Genomic DNA, 19,852 nt, shown 5'->3' on the forward strand with positions numbered 1-19,852 from the left:
ACATAAAGAGTCTATGTTTTCTTCAACTTTTACCTGGAGCTGAACCATTAGGAGCTACCTGGTGATGCACTGCAAGTCCAAGGTGTGACCTGCAGAGGCCTCCACCAAAGCGCTTTGCTCTGACCTGCCCCACCACCTGGGTTACATCACTCAGAATTGTACTCAGTGGCACAGAGGAGGTGAGCATCAAACATTGTGAAACATCCTTAATTTAGACAGACTTTGTGAGCCATTTTTCCTTTTTTTTTTTTTTAACATTTTTTATTGATTTATAATCATTTTACAATGTTGTGTGTGAGCCATTTTTCTTGCTTTGTTCCTACCACTTTAAACTCATCTCCAACATGTTTTCCAACCTCCTAATTAAAAGTAACCAAACGAAGGCATGAACATCTCCCCTTGACTACCTAATCCCTAGACTTCACTTCAATTGAACCAAATCCCAGTCCTTCCGAAACGATACTATCTTGCTACTTTATCAGAGCCTTCCACTCTGTCCTAAACTCCTTCCAAACTTAGGTCAGATTAAGCCAGGTGGTCTAGGATACTCCATCACAGTTCCGGATGTTAGCACTGATTTTAATTGTCTTCTCTTCCCTTTTCCTTTTCCTTATCACTACCTTGTAGACTTGAAAATCGATGTTGATGACCCATCCCACCCTAATGTCACCTCTACCTGACTTCAGTCAGCCATAGACATAGACACACTTAAGACCATTCAACATGAACACCCCTTCCTCGTGCAAGTTTATAAACCCCCTGAAGGGCTGATGTCTACTGTATATACCGCTGTATCCTTAGTGTACAGTTCCTGGCACATTGTGAGCTAGCGATAGATATTTGTCAAATAAATGAATGTTGAATTCTTGTGTTTTCTCTCTTCCCACCTCTTTTCGGGCTTCCTCTGTAAGCTGGCTCTTTGTTTTCACTGTAAATTCTAGCCCTTTCACCCCTTCCCCCTTACAATCAGTCTATCAGCCTCCCTCCAAGCTCATGTTTCCTCTTGTCCTGCCTTGATCTCATAGTGGGTCATTTCAGTGATGCTCTGACTCACTGCACATTCTATGTCTCTTGCCCTCTAGTGCTTCTGCAACGTGTACTGTGTTACCTGGTGGTACTGCCCCCACAAGCACCTCCTCCCCAACACTTAGGTCACATCATCTAATTTTTTCCTACCTCTGACCCCAAGTTAATGAGGGTGGGCAATGACTAAGCCAATAGCTCCAACTTCAGTGTCTGATTGTCTGTTGCATCGCCCACAGTGGCAATTACTAACATTCTCTATTTTCCACAGGCCCAAATACCACCCCTACCATGCTTTCTCTTGTTCTCATACTAAAGGAAAAGATTAAACACAGTTGATATGCACCCCCACATATCCCTTCTTACATCCCAATGAATGGTAATTCACTACCACGAAATGCCCGTTGGCCTCTCTTGGCTCCTTAATTGCATTTTCACCTGTTCAAAGACCTGACTCCATCAATCCTTGCACCCTCCTCCCATCCACACGCACACTTGAAACTTTATTTTGTCCCCTTGTTTGGATCGTTTGATTGGTCTCTAAACAAGCTCAACTCTGTCTTAAATGTATTTTTTCAAATAAGCTGTTTATCCTAAAACATGATTCTACCTCTTATGCCTCTAGAAAAGGTCTTAAGGGTACTCTATATTTGCTTCCTGTTCTTTTTATTTGCTCAGTATTTATCCCTGTGCTCTGTAACACACTGCACTATATACATCAACTGCTCTTCTGAATTTCACCAATGATTTCTTAGTTTGAAAGCCAAATGGCTCTTTCCCTCCATTTTTTATTTTCTTAAACTTGCTTTAGCATTCCATACAACACCCTCTTCTTGATAACCTTTCTTTTGCCCTTAGATTCTGTGACCTGGCAGGTTACTGCTTTTCATTAACTCCTCAGATTGTTCCTCCACTAATTCTGTTTTCTTTTTCCTGTCTCTTACTTGTAAATGGTCTCACAATGATCTTCTTTTGATCTTCTCCTACTCTATTACCTTTCTGTAGGAAATCTCATGCCTTTGCATAACGCCTGTTTGTGGATAACTCTCACATCTATATTGTTAGTTCAGGACACTCCTATGTTGTAACTTCCTATTTCCAATGTCCCATTCAACATTTTCCTAAGTATCTTGGTACCATGCGCATTCAACACATGCAAAACAAAATCGACTTTCTTCTTCCCAAGTCATGTTGTTTTCCTAAATCTTTTTTTTTTTTTTTAATGAATCTTGCTATTTTTCTTAATCATCTGGGATAAAAATCTCAGTTTCATCTTATACTCTGAGATAAGTGCCTAATGCTTCATATCACCTAATCACTTACTCTGTAAAATCTTTCATACCAAAGCTTCCTATACATCCCCATTACTACTTCTCCAGCTCAGCTCCTTGTAATGGAAGCATCTACTTGTTCCTGCTTCAAGTAACATCACCACTCTCTGCCCTTAAAGTTACAATACTTCTTCCAGTCTCCGTCCACACATTCATATGGAGATGACTGTGGCCCAAGGATAGGCACATGAACTAGGCCTTATCAGTGAGGGCTTTGGCCCCTGTAATTAGTTCCAAAATGGGTATGTGATTCATGCTTGGCCAATTAAATTCAATGAAATCCAATTCTAGGACTTCAGTTGTAAATACTGGAAAAGAAAAACTTTCACTTGGATGTGAAACTAGGAAGATGAATATTAGAGTTTCTAGGAGCTAGCTTGCTGTCCAAAGGGACCCCCCACCTGAGAGCGATGCTACCGGAGAAAAGCAAGAGCAAGGGGAAGTGGGCCTCTTCTGAGCCACAGAAGGCAGATGCGGCTGCAGCCAGCTCTACCCTGGGATTTTTCAGGTTCATGAATTAAGGGTTCTCTCTCTCTCTCTTTTTTTTTTTAATTTGGTTTAAATCAGTTTGTTATTTGATACTTCAAGATTCCTAACTAATGTGCTCTCAATTGGTATAAGACAATTAACTCCCTGGGAAAACTAGCAATTTCTGATTATCCTTATGTCTCTAAAATGCTTAGCGCAACATCTTGCAAAAATTAGTTCCTCAAAACAACTTTTGAGTGAAAGAATGCATAATAAACAAAACAAACAAAGAAACAAAAAGCCTCACAGAGCACACGGACGTCATACTGAAGGGAGTCTTCTCCAGCCTCGTTCACAGCCACACACACGTATCTCCCAGCATCTTCCACTTTAGCCCGGGGAATCTGCAACACTCGCCCTCCTGAAAATACATCCCAAGACATATGTTTACTTCTTCAAATCTCAGAGTGCAAGTGGTCATAAACAGAGATACAATTTTTCAGGTCTGATGACTTCCTTCCATTTTTTTTTTCAACCCTCTTACTTCATCCAGCGTTTCAGTTTTAATCCCATGTACCGTATTTATAACAAACACTGCGTTGCTGAAAAGTGAGCCAGTATGTGAAAGATCCCCTGAGGAATGAATAGCTTGTGCAGGTTCTCAGGGGAGGAATGGTGCTCTCTGTCCCTCCCACCTTCCATGTGTAATGTCACTATGCAGTGACTTCCTGCTTTTACAGTTTTGGACACACATAAAAGAAGTTTACACTTTTGGAGGCAAGTACCGATTAGAGAAAATAATAGCCAAGGATATAAAAGTTATCAAGCATACCATTATACATACAGTCTTGAAAGAATAACTGTATTTTTAAGCTTTTCATGTTGATATAATTTCAAAGTTACAGAAAAGTTGCAATAATTATATAAAAAATTCACCTGTTTACCAATTATTTATATCTCAATCCATTTGTTTGATCTGTCATATATATGTACATATTAACTTTTGTTTATATGTATAAATAATACTCTCAAATGATTCAGAAAAAGTATAAAATTGAGTATTTATATTATATAGATATAGATACATATACATAATGTTTTTCTGAATCATCTGAGTCTGTTGCAGACGTGGTACCCCGTTACCTGTAAATACCTATAAATATATATTTCATAAAAGCAAGGATAATGCCTTATGTAACTAAAGTATAATGCTCAAAATTAGAAAATGTATAATCAATAAAAAATAATTAAAAACTACTATTGAACTATAGTCCATATTCAAGTTTCATTATGAGTACAGTATTGCCTTTTATAGCTATTTTTTTCTAAGTCCAGATCCAATTTAAGATCGCATATTTACATTTAGTTGTCATTTCTATTTAGTTTCTTTTTTTCTCCAAGACATTCTTCTATTTAAATGAGATAAAATTTACATACAATGTAAGGCACTAGACCTTAAGTGTACAATATAATAAATTTTGATAAGCTTATTTGAATATTTGCTAAAACTTGAATAGGGGCCTTGAAAATACCATTATTCTACAATTTAAACATCTCTTTCTCCACTGATGAGCCATGTAATAACTAAAATATTTGAAACTCATAATCTTTACCATCGATTTATGAGAACTGCATTTAATAAACTGACTAGTATCTATTTGCAAATATATTTTAGAAATTATCATTAATAATGTATAGAAACCAAATGGATTATTTCATCACACTATTTAGAAAAATGGAGGCACTAGGGAGCCAAAGGATTTTCTTAAGTTGATGGAATGACCCTGTAGGAGATCTGAAAATTAACTAAGGTGTTCTATCCTACATCAAATTCCCAGCCCAGACTCTCCTAGCTTGAAGCTACATGGAGATCAGTGGCCATTCAGCGTCTTGTGTCAGTTAAATTCCAACACCAGAAATAAGTCAATTTGACTGGTCTAATAAATGAGAAGAAACACATTTGACAGAGAGTCAGATTTTCACCCCATTCCTAGCAATCTTTACCTGGTAAAATCAACACTCTGTCACTGGAGGTCAGAGGGTGGCCATCTTTGTACCACGTCAGTGTGGGAGGGGGAGCAGCATTTGTCTCACAGTAGAGAGAGATGGGATTGTTGATGATCACATCCTTGGCTTCACCATTTCTGCCAGTATCCAGCATGTTCCCTATTTCCCAGAGCTTCTGAAAACTTGGGGGGACTATGGAGGAATGACAGGAAATTTTGGACTCATGTGAATGCCAGTGTCAATTCATTAAACAAAGGCCTTGGCTGTATTTTCCCAAGAGTGATTGGTACACATAATAAACTAGAATATGTGAAAATCTTTTCAAGTACTTATATACCTAGCAATTCTAGCTCTTAGTCAAAAAAAGGAGCAGACAGAAGTTGGAGCTGGTTCTCATGGGGAAGAGCAAGTATGGAGGTTAGAATGCTGGGCTCATGTTCTGCATGCACTCTCTCTCTCTCTGTTAAAAGGCTTTAGCACTTAGACAAAGGAGCCTGCTCTCAGGAAGGAACTACTATAATAAGCATGGCTAAGGAATATGATCATACCAGGGAAAACTAGTTTTGAGAAACCATTAAAAGACACTGGCTCAGTTCAGAGCATTCCTCAGTGAGTTGTCTTACTAAGAAAGCTAAAGAAGTTATGCACTCAGGATTAGTAAGTCCATTCACAAAAATAACAGGACATTCTCAAACTTTTCTAGGGGATGAGTACGAACTTTCCAGAAGACAATTTGCCTGTACATCAAAAGCATCACTAAAGTGTTTAACTCTTGACCTAAAATTTCATTAGCAACTTATGAAAAATCAAAGGTGTGCAAAAGTTTTATATATAAAGAGGCTCAATGAAGCATTATATATGAGTAGTGAAAGGTCGGATAAAACCCAGACATTCCACAATGGGAGTCTGGTTAAATATTTAGATACTCAACTGATAAAACAGGTATAATTATTAAAAATCATGTTGAGAGTAACAGTATCAACAATAATAATAGCAGATACCATTTCTTAGGCTTTTTGCTAAGTGTTTTACATACTTTACCCTATTTGGTACTCACCACGATGCTACAAGGCATTGATTTTAAAAGCAAGAAAATAGGGGCTTAAAATATTTAGGTAACTTGCCGAAGTCACAAAGGTTGGAGGAGCCAAAATCATCATTCAAGTCCAAGTCTGCCTACTTCTGTATTTTACTACTTTCTTGCCTTCCACTTGAATACTATTAAAAAAAAAAAAAACTTCATGATATAATACTAGGGAAAAGCTGATGTAACAGGGAAGTGTGTATTGTGTAATCCCCAATTGATAAATGAAGAATACATTTACAAATATATATCAGAAGGAAACATATCAAAATAAAAGAAGTAATTCTGAATGATGCGATTATTTTCTTCTTTGTTAATTTCTCAAGTCCAATTTTTCAATAATGAATTTATATTACTGTCAACATAAAAAAAATACTATTTAAAGTAAACCAAATCGAACCTCTTTTTCATTGCTCTGACAGATTATATAAATTAAATTATACACAATAAGCATACTAGCATTACCTTGTATATTCACATCAAAATCCAGCTCATCTTCACCTGCAATATTAGATGCTACACAAGTGTATCGTCCAGTGTCTGATATTTGAGTCTCCTTTATTTGCAGTGTCTGTCCATTCGCACCAATAGTAACATGGGCATCTGATTTAAGGGGCTGTGATTCAATTATAATAATGTTAGCATTAAGTATTCTAATAAATCCTCTAGACCATGCAGTTGATAGTTTTTATGATTCTTTAAAAAATAAAAATTTATGTTAAATACTCAAGACAACAATAATTTAATTTATTCTGAATAAACTGTTTTTGAGTAATGCTTCTATTTATTGAAAATTATAGGTCATATAGTTTACATGTGTGCCACATCTGGGTGGTACATTTATAAATTATTTATGATAAAAAAAAGTTCTTAGGTACCATAGCCATTTATCCATGTTGGAAAAAGATATTTCAGCTGACCCCACATTGTATTAAAAAAGTGTTTCTTCATAATGTTGTAGAAAATGCTAGTTTTTAAATGAAACGTTAAAAGGTATTAGCAGTCTGATTTGATCTAAAAACCACTATTGTGATTTTTTTACTTCATTTTACATCATTACTTCATAAATTAAAAAAAATTAACCTAGAGCTATTTATATTATGATGTTTTATTGATAACATTACCTACAATTTAATAGGACATTTCTCATCTTTGAAACATTTGTTTATACTAAATTCCCTCTTATTCCTTGAAGATTTTTAAGCTCTCTGATACTTTTCTCATCATTCTTGGTGATTTCAATACCCACATAGACAGTCATCTAATGCTCTGTTCTCTCAAGTCTCTAATGCTTTGACTCCTTCTCTTCCATTTTTTTTTTTTTGGTCCCCAACCCTCTCTCAGCCACTCAGTAGGACAATCACCCCTAGACCTTATAGTTACCAAAAATCGCATCTCTTCACAATCTCAGTTTCGAGATCTCACTTTCTGACTGCTACCTCTGTTAACTTTCTAACTCACTTCCTCTAGCATCCCAGCTCCCATAACTTTCTGGGCCCATGGGAGGACCCAAAATTCACTGCCTTTGCAATCTTTTCATTGTCACTCACTCTCCTCCTGATCTCCATTCCCTCCTGACCCAGAGAAGGTTCATTATGGCAATCACTCCTTGTGTAAATTTGTGTGAAAAATCAACTCCTTTGTCCCCTCTCCCTTTATTTTACTCTCCTGGCAAAACCCTAACCCTGGTTGATTCCAGTCTCGGTCCATTCTGAACATCCCTTGAGTACAGCAACTGTGTCCTTTCTCACATGCACCATCATTTGATTTCTTTCCACTGGATGATGTCTATCTGAACAGTGTAACTTCCCCATTTATAAAAATCTCACTAGACTGCAGCGTAACTCCACATTTTTCTACTTTCCTTTATAGCTGATGACTTTAATATATTTTCTACATTTGCTGTCTCCATTTCCTTCTATCTTTTCTTGAATCCTCCAGTAAGACTTTCACCATTTCTATGTGGCCAAAATGAGTTTGTCAAGGTCATCGCAATATCCATGTTGCTAAAGGTACTGGTCAATTCTGTCTTTATTTTACATGATCAGTGGCATTTGACACAGTTTAACTTGTCTTTATTTTGATAATTTTTCCCCCCTTATCTTTTGGGACACTTTACTCTCTGCCTCACAATCTCTAAATGTAGGAGTACCCTGAGGCTTCATCCTTGGACCTCTTCCCTTTCTACCTTAACTTAACTCTCCTAGTGATCTCATGCAAAATCTTGGACTCACCTTTGAGTCATGTCTTCCCCTCACATCTTGCTACCACTTTCATCCAAGCAACCACCACCTGTCTTCTGGACCACAGCAATAAATTCATTTCTGGAGCCTCTCTTTCTTCAATCAGTAAAAAAGCCAATGGAATCTTTTTAAAACCCTAAGTCACATATCACACTCTTGTGTTCAAAATTTTCCAGTGGCTTTCCATGAGGAGGAGGCCAGCTGATGGACACAGGCAGTATGATCTGACCCAACATTAGTCTTCTGCTCTAACCTTCCTGTGTTCTTATTGACGGCTGCACTCCAGCCAGACGCCTCGGAGCCTCTGCCCCTTGCTATTCTCTCTGGAATATTTCCCTTTCAGACTTATGTCTGCTTCCTTCAACTTTTTTGAGTTTCTGCTCAAGTATCACCTCATCAGCGAGGCCTTCCTTAGACAAATAGGAGATCACACTCCTCACACTTGCTATTCTTTGATTCTTCTTCCTGACTGAATTTTCTTCATACCATTTACCTTATCTGGCACATTCTATGTTTCTTGCTTAGTTTTTTCCTCCATATGAGCAGATATTTTTGTCCTTTTCTTTCAGAGCTGTATCACTTGCCCCTAAAACAGTGTCTGGCCAAGAGTATGTGCTCAGTAAATAATTTGAGATGCAAAGAAACATTATTAACATTATATCATTTATATAAAAATAGCATAATTTAAATTTTCCATGCCAAAGAAAAACTTCAAAACATGAATAAATAAAACACCAAGATTCTATTAAAACGTATGGTGGCTAAAACTGTCAATATTTTTGGTGGATTTTTCTCAAAGATACTGTTTCACTCAAGTAGTGTTGCTTATCTGAGAAGTAAAACAGAAGAAAGGATATGGGAAATAAACAAAAATCAGTATTTTTTTGTATACATTTTAGGGGACCAATCCCAAACCTTAAAAAATTTAGCAGTTTGACTAAAGTACCCTAATTGGATCAATTTTGGAGACTGGGAGTGAAACCAATTTAACTGTTCATTATGAAAATTTAAAAAAATGCCTTATTCCTAGTACTATTCTAGACTTCACCCAATTTTTATGTGTATTTGTGTATATGTGTGCATGTGTACAAAATGCAAGGAAATGAAGAGATTTTAGTTAAAATTAAAAATAATAAGATTTCAAAGGGGAAAGGAACTATTTTTCCAAGCAAACTCATACAGAATTGACATTGTACCATCAAGTGTGCTTGTAGTAAGAAAAAGAACTGTAAACAGAACATGGTGGGAGTTCCATATTTTCCCTTTGACAATGGCTTCCAGATGAAACTTGCTTATTTTATAAGAGATACTTCTTTTTTCTTTTTTTCCTGGCCACCAGGATTGCAAAACCCATCTGTGATCTGAAAAAATAAAGCTATATCTTTCTGCATTGTAAATCATGACTCTGACCTGAATTTCTACAACTGGAATGTGACTGACCATTTGGTTGACTATGTGTAAAACAGGACATGTATCAGCGTAGCTATGTCACATCTGTATTAAGCAGAGTATTAACAGCTATTTTGGTCTTAAAACACCAGCACGTATGCTTTTAAAACCTGTATGGAAGAAGATTAAGTTGAATGATAAGTAAGGGCTGTGGTCTGAAAGTCCGATTACATAACTGAAAGTTGTTTCTTTTATTTAAAGTTTTTCATTGCCCCTGGTTAACTGTATTGGGCACTTAATCATCACATTTAGCTTGCTTTCTTCATCTTGGAACATTAAAAATGTTACCCTTTATAAAAGCACTTAAAAGTGGTGAGAGGAAGGTCTGAATGAACTTAGTACCTGCGTTGTACCTATTGTTCTAATCTGGCTCAGTACGGTTTTTGTTTCTTCTCCACAAAGTTTACTTAGACTGAAAAACGCAGAGCACAAAAACCATTCCCCAGTGGGAAGGTGGCTAGATTTCCATAGACAATTGCTCATGTGCAAAATAACAGTCCTTGAAATTTTTCAATGATGAAATAAGACTAAACCTGTTGAACACGGTTCAATTTTTTTGCAGTTTTATATTCCAGGTGCATGAGATTGCGCTAGTTTTAAGGTCAAATTGATTTTCTAAGTTATTTGTGTCAGGGTGTTTTTATTTTTTAATTTAGTTGCCTATTTCAGTCTATAAAAAAGCATCAGCAAATGAAAAATCTTGACTGGCCTGGCCATCCTTGTACCAGCTGAGGGAGGCAGAAGGAATCGCGTAGGCTTCACATTCCAAGGTCAGGGTGTTGTTTACTTTGATCTTCACTTCTTTAGGGGAAAGACCTGGTCCCAAGAGGTCCCCTTTATTGATTAGGGGTGGAACTGCATAAACATGAACATTAAAATGCTAAACGTTGGTTCTTTTAAATACATGAAACGACATGGAAATCACATTGAAGATCACTTAACATGAGAACAAGGAAGTAACTCAGGCATTTTCTATGCTCTCCTTTCATCAAGGATCCAAGTTAGTATCTTATCAAAAGACAGTGTTCAGATACAGAACGTGAAGAAAAATACCCATGGTCCTTCACCATTATCATATGCCAATGAGGCTAAGGTCCTTCACAGAACAGTTGGTTTCATTTGTTCCAGGTCCCCTGACACAGTCTGAGTATAACCCATAAAATGTATTTTATAGTCAGTAAGGGGACTGATTCAAAGGACAAAAGATAATCAGATATTCCTTCTTTTTAAAAACAAAAACAAAACCCTGAAATGCAGTCTCTATAGATGGTAGCATTAGTTTTGTGTTGTTTTTGGTTTTTTTTAGGTCAATGTACAGTGGGGGTCAGCCCAAAGTCACTGACAAACTCATCTCAGGCTGTTGAACAGAGCATATGTATTTAAGTTATGGTTTTGTGCACTGAAGTGCTTATATATGGCACAGACGGTAATTCAGAAGAAAATAATAGAGAAACCTAAGGAAGTGTCACTGACAAGTTCTCCAAAAGGTTAGTGAGCAGATTGAATGGGCTTTTCACATCTTTAAACAATTGGGGTCATGGGCACAATGCTTAATTCAACTCCCATCTTAACGAAGTGAGCTGCATAAACAATAAACTTTAATGATGAATATAAATAATTATGATCCCATAATGAAAAACAGAATTGGAAAAATTAGAAATCTGGAGAAAATAGGAAACACAGCATTCTTTCAGAACTTACTGTAGACCTTTACTTCGTAGTGCTTTATCATCTCCCCTGCCTCATTAGTGGCCACACAAGAGTATCTTCCAGCATTGTCCTCCTGTGCGTTCAGGATCTGCAGAGTCCTGCCTCCTGAAAAGCAACAGAACATCAAAGAATCTGAAGTCACAGTGGCAGCAGAGTATACACAAACCACCAGGTTTTACTTCTTGCTGTTAACATATTTCTCTAGGCCAATTTTGTAATAGACCCAAGATAAACTGCAGTCTAGATGGGCATTACTTGGTGGGTGGAGACAGTCACTAAGTCCTCAACTGGTCCTCTGTGGTAATCACTGTCATGCTCATTCTGACCCCCCTTGCCTCTCTGCACACTGTAACTAAGGTCTTCATTGTACTTTCTTCATAAACAGGTCTTCTGCCTTAGTCATTCTCTTCCTCTCCTCTACCTGGCCTGTTAGTAGAGATTGATCTTGCTAAAACATAGTTTTTATTATGGTAACTTTCTCCTTAAAAATCTTCAATGATTCTCAATTTAAAGTCTATTAACGTCAAAACTCTTAAATTCAGGCATTTGAAACATGATTTCAACATTCCTTCTTGATCTTATTTCCTGCCTGCCCCCGCCTCCCCCCACCGCCATACACACAGGTACGCACAATGTCCCCACCAAGAGGGAGGTGAGGCATCTCTTTATAATTACTTGTACGCAGGCCATTCTTACTTTCAACTCTCCCCATATTAGTCATCCTGATGGATCTGAAATCTCTCCTAACTCATTCCCAACCAACAAAATTCTGTAACTTTAAGGTCTGGTTCAAGTTCTGGCTATGACAAAGCATTTCCTGACCATTTCAGACAACAGTGGCCATTCCTTCTTTTGAATTCTTATAAAACTTATCACTACCTCATTTATCATACCCTGTGACTATTCATGATCCATGATTATTCATGGATTCATGTTGTTAATTAACTTTCATACATATTATCTCTCCTCCACAGAACATTATAAATTTCTTAAAGCCAGTGATCATGCTTTTATATCCTTTCAATTTTCACACATATTGCCAGGCATTAAAGAGAAATAAATAAACTCTCTCAACCTAAATACTAACTCTCCTTTCAAGGTTCAATTCAACCAGAAATGCATTTCTACACTGTTTGGCATTCCACATTATATTTTAGCAATTAATTGCACTGGAGTATTGATTTGTTTGCTTTTATTTAAATATTCTATTGGTTTTTCAAAAAGCAATTTTATGTACTGTAGATTGTAAGACAGAAAATAATTTCCCCCAAAATAGCAACAGCAAACAGCACCAATAACATAATTCCTTTTACAAAAATAACTAATGATTCTGTTTTTCTGCAAAAGTAGATGGCACAAATGCATCTTGGGCATCTGCAGTAAGTGAATTACCTGGAAGAATACGGATGTTTCGGTTGGATTCTAAAGGAGTTCCATTCTTAAACCAGGTGATGGTGGCCGGAGGATAAGAATAAGCCTCGCAGACCAAAGATGTGGGGCTGTTAAGGATAACAGTGACATCTTCAGGGCTGCCATCACTATCGACACCAGCAATTGTAGGAGATACTGAAAAAGATTCAAAATATGATCAAAGAAATACATTTGGGAATAGCTTTGTGCATTTCTAAATTTCCATAGTACTTCGTGTAATTCCATTCCCTAACAATTACAGAAAACAACTGATTATTGTTCTCATTCTATACAAAGCAGTGGGAACCTCAAAAAGCTCACAGAGTAATGGAGAAGACAACTCATAAAAAGGAATCAGAACAGAATGGAGTAAAGGCAACAATGAGAATTTTGGTGCAGGATACAGGAGGCGGCAGAATATCCAGTCTAACCTGAGGTGTGGGGCGTGAGGACTCTTACCAGAGAAGGCCTCCTCAAGAAGCAGATTTTGAAGTAAGCCTCAAAGGATTGGAGGTGGTCAGAAGGTGAAAGAAGGGAGGCTAGTGGCAAGAGGAAGCATACTGGGAGCAAAGAAGTGTAAACAATGAGAGGGAAGCAGGAAACAGAGAGGATGGATTCAAGGGGGTCAATATTGGAAGCAAGTGTAACACAGACAGGACATCTGTTTCAGAGAAGATAATGAGGGCCTGAACTAGAGCACTGGAGGAAGGCATAGAGAGGAAGGACTAAGTAAAGACTCAGGATGTCAATTGGTGGGACTAAGATGACAAAATTTAGGAGGTCAGGAAACCAAAGGCAAAGATAACTTTCAGCTTTCTTGCCTGGGAACGAAGCTAGGTAAACTGCACTGAAGCAACATAAATAGAAAATATGGAAATATTTGCTCCTCTAGGAAGGGAAGATGGTTTGCTCAGTTCTGAATATCTTGAACTTTAAGTATCTGTGAGAATTTCAGGTATAGATGCCCAACAAGCAATTGTATACAGAAATCTGAACCTTGGGAGAAAGATGTGGGTTGCAGATCTAAAAAGGCTTCAGTCGATAGTAGATGATAATTGAATCTCTGGGAATTAAGTTAATATCTGATCAGAATATCGAGAGTAAAATGAGCAGTCAAGTAAGGACACAATATGAGGGGACTTAATGTTGAAGAGATGGATTAAATAAATGACCATAATGGAGGGAGAAAGGGACAACCAAGGTGTGCAAGGATAACTGGGGAAACAGCGCTTGTCCAGCAGAAAGTGACACACGGTGTCCAGACATTTAGATAAGGACTGAAAACTATTTGTTGGGTCTGACAACAGGGTAGTCCTCGCCACAGCAGTGTCAAGAACGGTGTGGACGGAAGCCTGTTTTTAGCTGGACAAGAAGTACAGACAGAGAGGGGTGACTACTTCAAGTGACGGAGACAGCAGAAGGCGAAGCTGCGGGGAAGGCAGATGGCGGGAATGGCTAACATATCAAAGAAGGCAGAAAGATACGAGGTCAAGGGTAGAAGCAGTAACTGAAGAAAAAGGATAACTCATCCTTTGGAAAAAGAAAGAGTAAAGACACTGAATTATGGCTGGGTAAACTGGAAGGTGCAAATACACACACTTAAATAGCCTCAAATTTATTAAGTTGGTGGAAAAGAAGGCTTTGATTGAGACCCCTCGTCTTCAATGAATGAGAGAAAAGACAAGAAATAAACAACTAGGAAGGAGGTAGGAGGAGGAGGAGGAAGAGACACAGTCAGACAGCATGACTTGAGACACTTGGCATAAAGAATAAATGATCTCCACTGGAGAGAGTCCCCCAGGGAGTGGCTCGCTTTTGGGAAGTCAGATTTCAATTACTGCCAGGAGCTGGAAAGAGTTTTAAATCAGGTTTCCAGAGGACAGGGCTAGGATTTGGACATGAGCCAATATTGGAAGGTCAATCAGTGCTGGGAGGAGGGAGGCATGAGGAACTTAGAGCTCTAAGAGGAGCAACAGGCTGCGGGAGAGGAGAGGAAATCCAGGGCTGGGCATGTGCCTCCCATACACTGATGGGCATGCAGAAAAGACAGGCATGTTAGGAGAAAACTGGCTCATGAACTCTCATTCATTCTTATCCATGTATCTGTTCTTCAGTGCTATGTTAGGTGCTGGGGCTAAATCCTTTTCAAGATAAAAATGGTTCTGCCTCGGAGAGTTTAGTTTTATATAATTATTATTTATATATACTATTCACTTGACACTTTATCCATTATTTTGACTTAACTTTTCTTGCCTCTGTATCTCTTCTACTCAATTAGACTGTAAGCTGCCTGAGGACTGTGTCCTGAATGGGAGTTTCTGTGTATGGCACCGTGTATTCCCCAAAATAGTCTAGCCAATAACTATCAAAACAAACAAACAAATAAAAAATTTCAAAACTGTAAAATAGATAAACAAGATTATACTGTATAGCACAGGGAAATACACACAAGATCTTACGGTAACTCACAGAGAAAAAAATGTGACAATGAATATATGTATGTTATGTAGAACTGAGAAATTGTGCTCTACACTGGAATTTGACACAACATTGTAAAATGATTATAAATCAATAAAAAAATTTTTAAAAATTGCAAAAATCTGCATACTCAAATAAAGGTGCATTGATATTAGTAATCAAATGCAATACATTTAGGTGGTACATTTTAAATTTCTAACATGAACAGAAATTAGGATTCTACTTTAACATCATTCTTGAGACATAAGTGTAACTTTAATGCTGTAGGAATTAAATGTATAGTTATTTCATCATTCCTAGTCCATTTTTTTCAGGTTATAGATTTCATTGCTCTCAAAGGGCTTGATATTCAAATGCACAAATTAATCTGTGTTAAATCAGAAGGAAATCATGTGAGGTTTAAAACCTATACTTGTGATCTCAGTCTCCATTTTGACCTAGGACTTTTCACAGCTCATTCACTGATTGAATATAGAATTTACACATTGTATCTTAATTTCAAGGGGAGGGAACTTTTCTGGGAAAAAGAACTATTCATTAGATGGTAACAGATCTAAATTTACATTTCCCAGGCAATGTATCTGCACAGTAGTACCCTTCAACTTTCTTTAAGATTTTTTAGGTACGAGTGAGTTAGCAAATGACATAGATAAACACACATAAAGACAGATGAGCAGCATATTATGTGAAGAAAAAGAAAATCTAAGGTTGTTGCTCATTCCAGTGGAAACAGATGTTCCGCTCACAGCACTGCTACACAGGTTGGCATAGAAAGAAGGGGAGATGTGTTTTAAGACAGAGGAAAGCGTACTTCTAAAATAAACTCATTTTAATGTTGCTTTATTTTAACCGTTCAACCTCACCAGGGATCATGCTAATTCACCATCACTCACAGGCAAGCATAAAACTGGGTGTGCTTGTCTGTATCTATTCTTCCTCATCACAGCTCACAACACAGAGTTTAGTATGGACAACTACCAATCACGGCAGAGTCCCACAGAGAAAGGCTACAGTATCTCAGATTGAGCCCCTTTCACTGGTGACCTGCTTCTCTCTTAGTAGCAGGTATTTATCCTTTACTACTGCTTATTTAGTGTCCTTCTTGTTCATAGTTGTGTCCCTAGCACAAAACACGGTACCTGGAACGTAGCAGGTGTGCCAAATGGAATGAATGAATGCATGAATTAGTTAATGAAGGAAAACCAGCAAATGTACACAAGCACTGATCCTTCTTAAATAATGAAATTCTATGGTAGAAATATTAAGTAAACAGAAAAAGAAGAGAGTTTAGCTTTTTGCCGTGGCTGATTCTTTAAGATTTGAAGCGATGCTTATACCTACCCAGCACATTAAGACTGAAAGTTTTGCTCTTGTCACCCGCTGTATTAGAAGCCAAACATGTGTATCTTCCAGTGTGTGACACTTGGGCATTGGTAATTTGAAGCAAACGGCCACCAGACATAAGGTGATGGGTGTCATCTTCTTTGAGGAGCTGCCCTTCTTTGTGCCATGTGATTTCTGGCACTGGGTTCCCTGTAACAGAAAGCCATTTCTGAGAGTTGGCCAGTAATCACATCTCTAGCTGATAACTAAAAGAATGCATTTTCACTCATTTGCCTTTTTAAATATTCCATTTCTAAAACAATGCAGTCATTATTCATTCATTTTAAAATAAACTTGCAAACATAACTGAATTTATAATCATCATCATCATCACGCTATGATTTTAAAAATCTATAAGTGAAATAATTCTAAATTAGTCTTTGGGTTTAACTGAATTTATACCATACCTTAGACTATTACAATTAAATATTTTTTAAAAAACGGAGCATGCATTTTTACCAAAACTATTACTTATGAATACCTTTGCATTCATATTCAAATTTTAAAGATGATTTTACATTTTTGAGAGAAAGCTGTAAAAAAGTATCTGTTAATCAACAATTAATTAAATAATTCAACAAGCAGCTATTTTGAGTTTAGACCAGGATTCTAGCATATAGACAGGTAGACAGAGATACAGTAATTATTCCTCTAATATTTATAGCCTAAAGAAAAAAGATCTTTCACATTTAACATGGGACTTTTGTTAAATATTAGGTTTTAAATTGCTCAATTAAAAAAAAAAATTAAAACCATAAAAAAGCAAATTCTATTAGGAAAGAGGGCTAGGATGAGATTATATTAAAACTGAAAGGCTCAACCCTACTGGCTGTGGAGCCTTTTTATGCAATGGTCTCACCTGAGAAGGAAAGCAAATTCACAGGACCACCCAACTGCTGAGGACAGCACACAGTTCTACCAATAAGGAAGCCAGACCAGAGAATCCAGGTAACCACAGAGCCTATCCTACAGTTGCACTTGGGCAGGGAACAAAGCTAGCAGCCCTCTCCAACTGTTCCCAGCCAACGGCACCCCCTGCCCTGACCTCACAGCTCAGGCAGTGGCCTCACCCAAACAGAGACTCTGATAGAAAGCTCCACCTGCCCAAGGATGCGACCAGATGACCTGTCTAGAATATCAAGCTGAACTGAGTGGTGAAGGACTATCTCTGCTGGAGCACACCTGTGAAGTCTGGAAGAGGAGACCTTTTACTCAAATGTGCAAATACGAATGTAAGAAATCATGCAAACGTCACATTGTCACAGGGAAGTATTACAGCTCCAATAACTGACCCTAAAAAAATGGTTATCTATGGACTGCCTGACAATGAAGTCAGAATAATCCTCTCAAAGAAGTTTAGTGAACAAAATTAGGAAACAATACAGGAACAAAATGAGAAGTTCAACAAAGAAATAGAAACCATAACCGAAATCCAGGACACAAACAAATCCTAGAGGTGAAGAATAAAATAACTGAACTAAAGATTTCAAAAGAGAGCTTCAACTTCAGACTTGACCAAGCGAAAAAGAGAATCAGTGAACAAGAAGATGGTTCATTTGAAATTATCCAATCAGAGGATTATGGGCATCACAGAAGGAGAAAAGAATGAGAAAGGAACAGAAAGTATATTTATAGCATTAGTGTCTGAAAATTTTCCAAAGGACATCCAGATTCATGAGGTCCCAAAGATCCCGAATAGGTTGAACTAGAAAAAGGGCTACAATAAAACATACTATAAAATAATTTTTAAAGTAGCAAGAGGAAAACAACACACCACATACAAGGAAATCTTCCTAAGAGAATAGGCAGATTTCTCAAAAGAAATTTTAAAGTGTAGGAAAGAATGGGATGATACATTCTAAATATTGAAAGAAAAAAAAAAAAACCTGTCAACCTAGAATACTATAGCTGGCAAATACAAATGAGAGAGAGAGATTTTCCCAAAAAGCTAAGGGAGTTCATCACCACTACTCTTGTCTTACAAGAAGTGCTAAATGACATCCTCAAGTGGAAACAAAAGGATGCTAATTAACATTGTAAAAACACATAAATGTATGTGCAAAGCTCACTGGTAATGGTAAATACGTAGCCAAAGTCATATTCTCTAACATTATAATGATGATGTGTAATTCACTCGCAGCTCTAGTTTAAAAAAAGTATAAAAATAACCATAACTATAATAATTTGTTATTAGATACACAACATGAAAATATGTAAATTATAACATGAATAACAAAAGATATGAGGGGAATGGAAGTCAAAGTGTAAAATTTATGTATTCTATTGAGGGTAAGTTATCAGCTTAAAACAGGATGTTATACATATAAAATACTTTATGTTAACCTTATGGTAACCACAAAGGAAAAAATTTGTAGTAGTTACAAAGAAAGTCAGAATAAAGCAGTCAAAGCATACCACTAAAAAAGTCAACAATTTACAAAAGAAGAGCAAAATAAGAAGTAAGGAACAAAGGATGGACAAAACAATAAAAAAAAAAATCAAGAAAATGGCAATAGTAAGTCCTTACCTATCAGTAATTACTTCAAATGTAAATGAATTAAATTCTCCAATCAAAAGACACAGAATGGCTGAATCAATTTTTTAAAAATCCCACAATACACCGCTTATAAGAGACTCATTTTAGCTTTAAAGACACACACAGAGTGAGAGTAAAGAATGTAAAAAGATTTTCAAGTAAATGTAATCAAAAGAAAGCAGGGGCAGCTACACTTATTATATCAGCCCAGACCTAAAAATTGTCAAAAGAGACAATGACAAGGGAGTAAATCTATCAGAAAGATATAATAATTGTAAATGCTTATGCACCCAACATTGGAGCACCTAAATATATAAAGCAAATACTAACATAGCTAAAAGGAGAAATAAACAGCAACAAAATAATAGTTGGGGATTTTAATACCCCACTCTCAATAACAGATAGATCAGCTAGTCAGAGAACCACTAACAAAACAAGAATTTGAAAAATACCACAGACCCAATATACCTAACAGACATATACAGAACATTCTATCCCACAAAAGCAGAATACATATTCTTCTCAAGCACACAGAGAATATTTTCTAGGATAGACCACAAAATGTCTTAGCAAATTTAAGATGACTGAAATCATATCAAATGTCTTTTTAGAACTCAATTAACAAGGAGAGAGCTGGAAAACACACAAATATATGGAAATGAAACAGCATAATCTTGAACAATCAATGGATCATACAACATCGAAAGGGAAGTAAAAAAGTATCTTGAGA

At 36.9% G+C, this 19,852-nt stretch overlaps 1 protein-coding gene across 1 annotated transcript in view; it reads right to left on the reverse strand.

Annotated features, from left to right (window-relative positions):
* The window catches only part of HMCN1 (hemicentin 1), a 399,750-nt gene that overhangs the window by 94,186 nt on the left and 285,712 nt on the right, over positions 1–19,852 (reverse strand). The window contains 7 exon segments of the mRNA XM_006185542.3: positions 3,130–3,243; positions 4,827–5,021; positions 6,379–6,529; positions 10,315–10,460; positions 11,307–11,420; positions 12,708–12,881; positions 16,545–16,736. Coding sequence (XP_006185604.2) covers positions 3,130–3,243; positions 4,827–5,021; positions 6,379–6,529; positions 10,315–10,460; positions 11,307–11,420; positions 12,708–12,881; positions 16,545–16,736 — 1,086 coding nt within the window.

The sequence above is a fragment of the Camelus ferus genome, chromosome 23, assembly GCF_009834535.1.
Source record: "Camelus ferus isolate YT-003-E chromosome 23, BCGSAC_Cfer_1.0, whole genome shotgun sequence".
Classification (NCBI taxonomy): Eukaryota; Metazoa; Chordata; class Mammalia; order Artiodactyla; family Camelidae; genus Camelus; species Camelus ferus.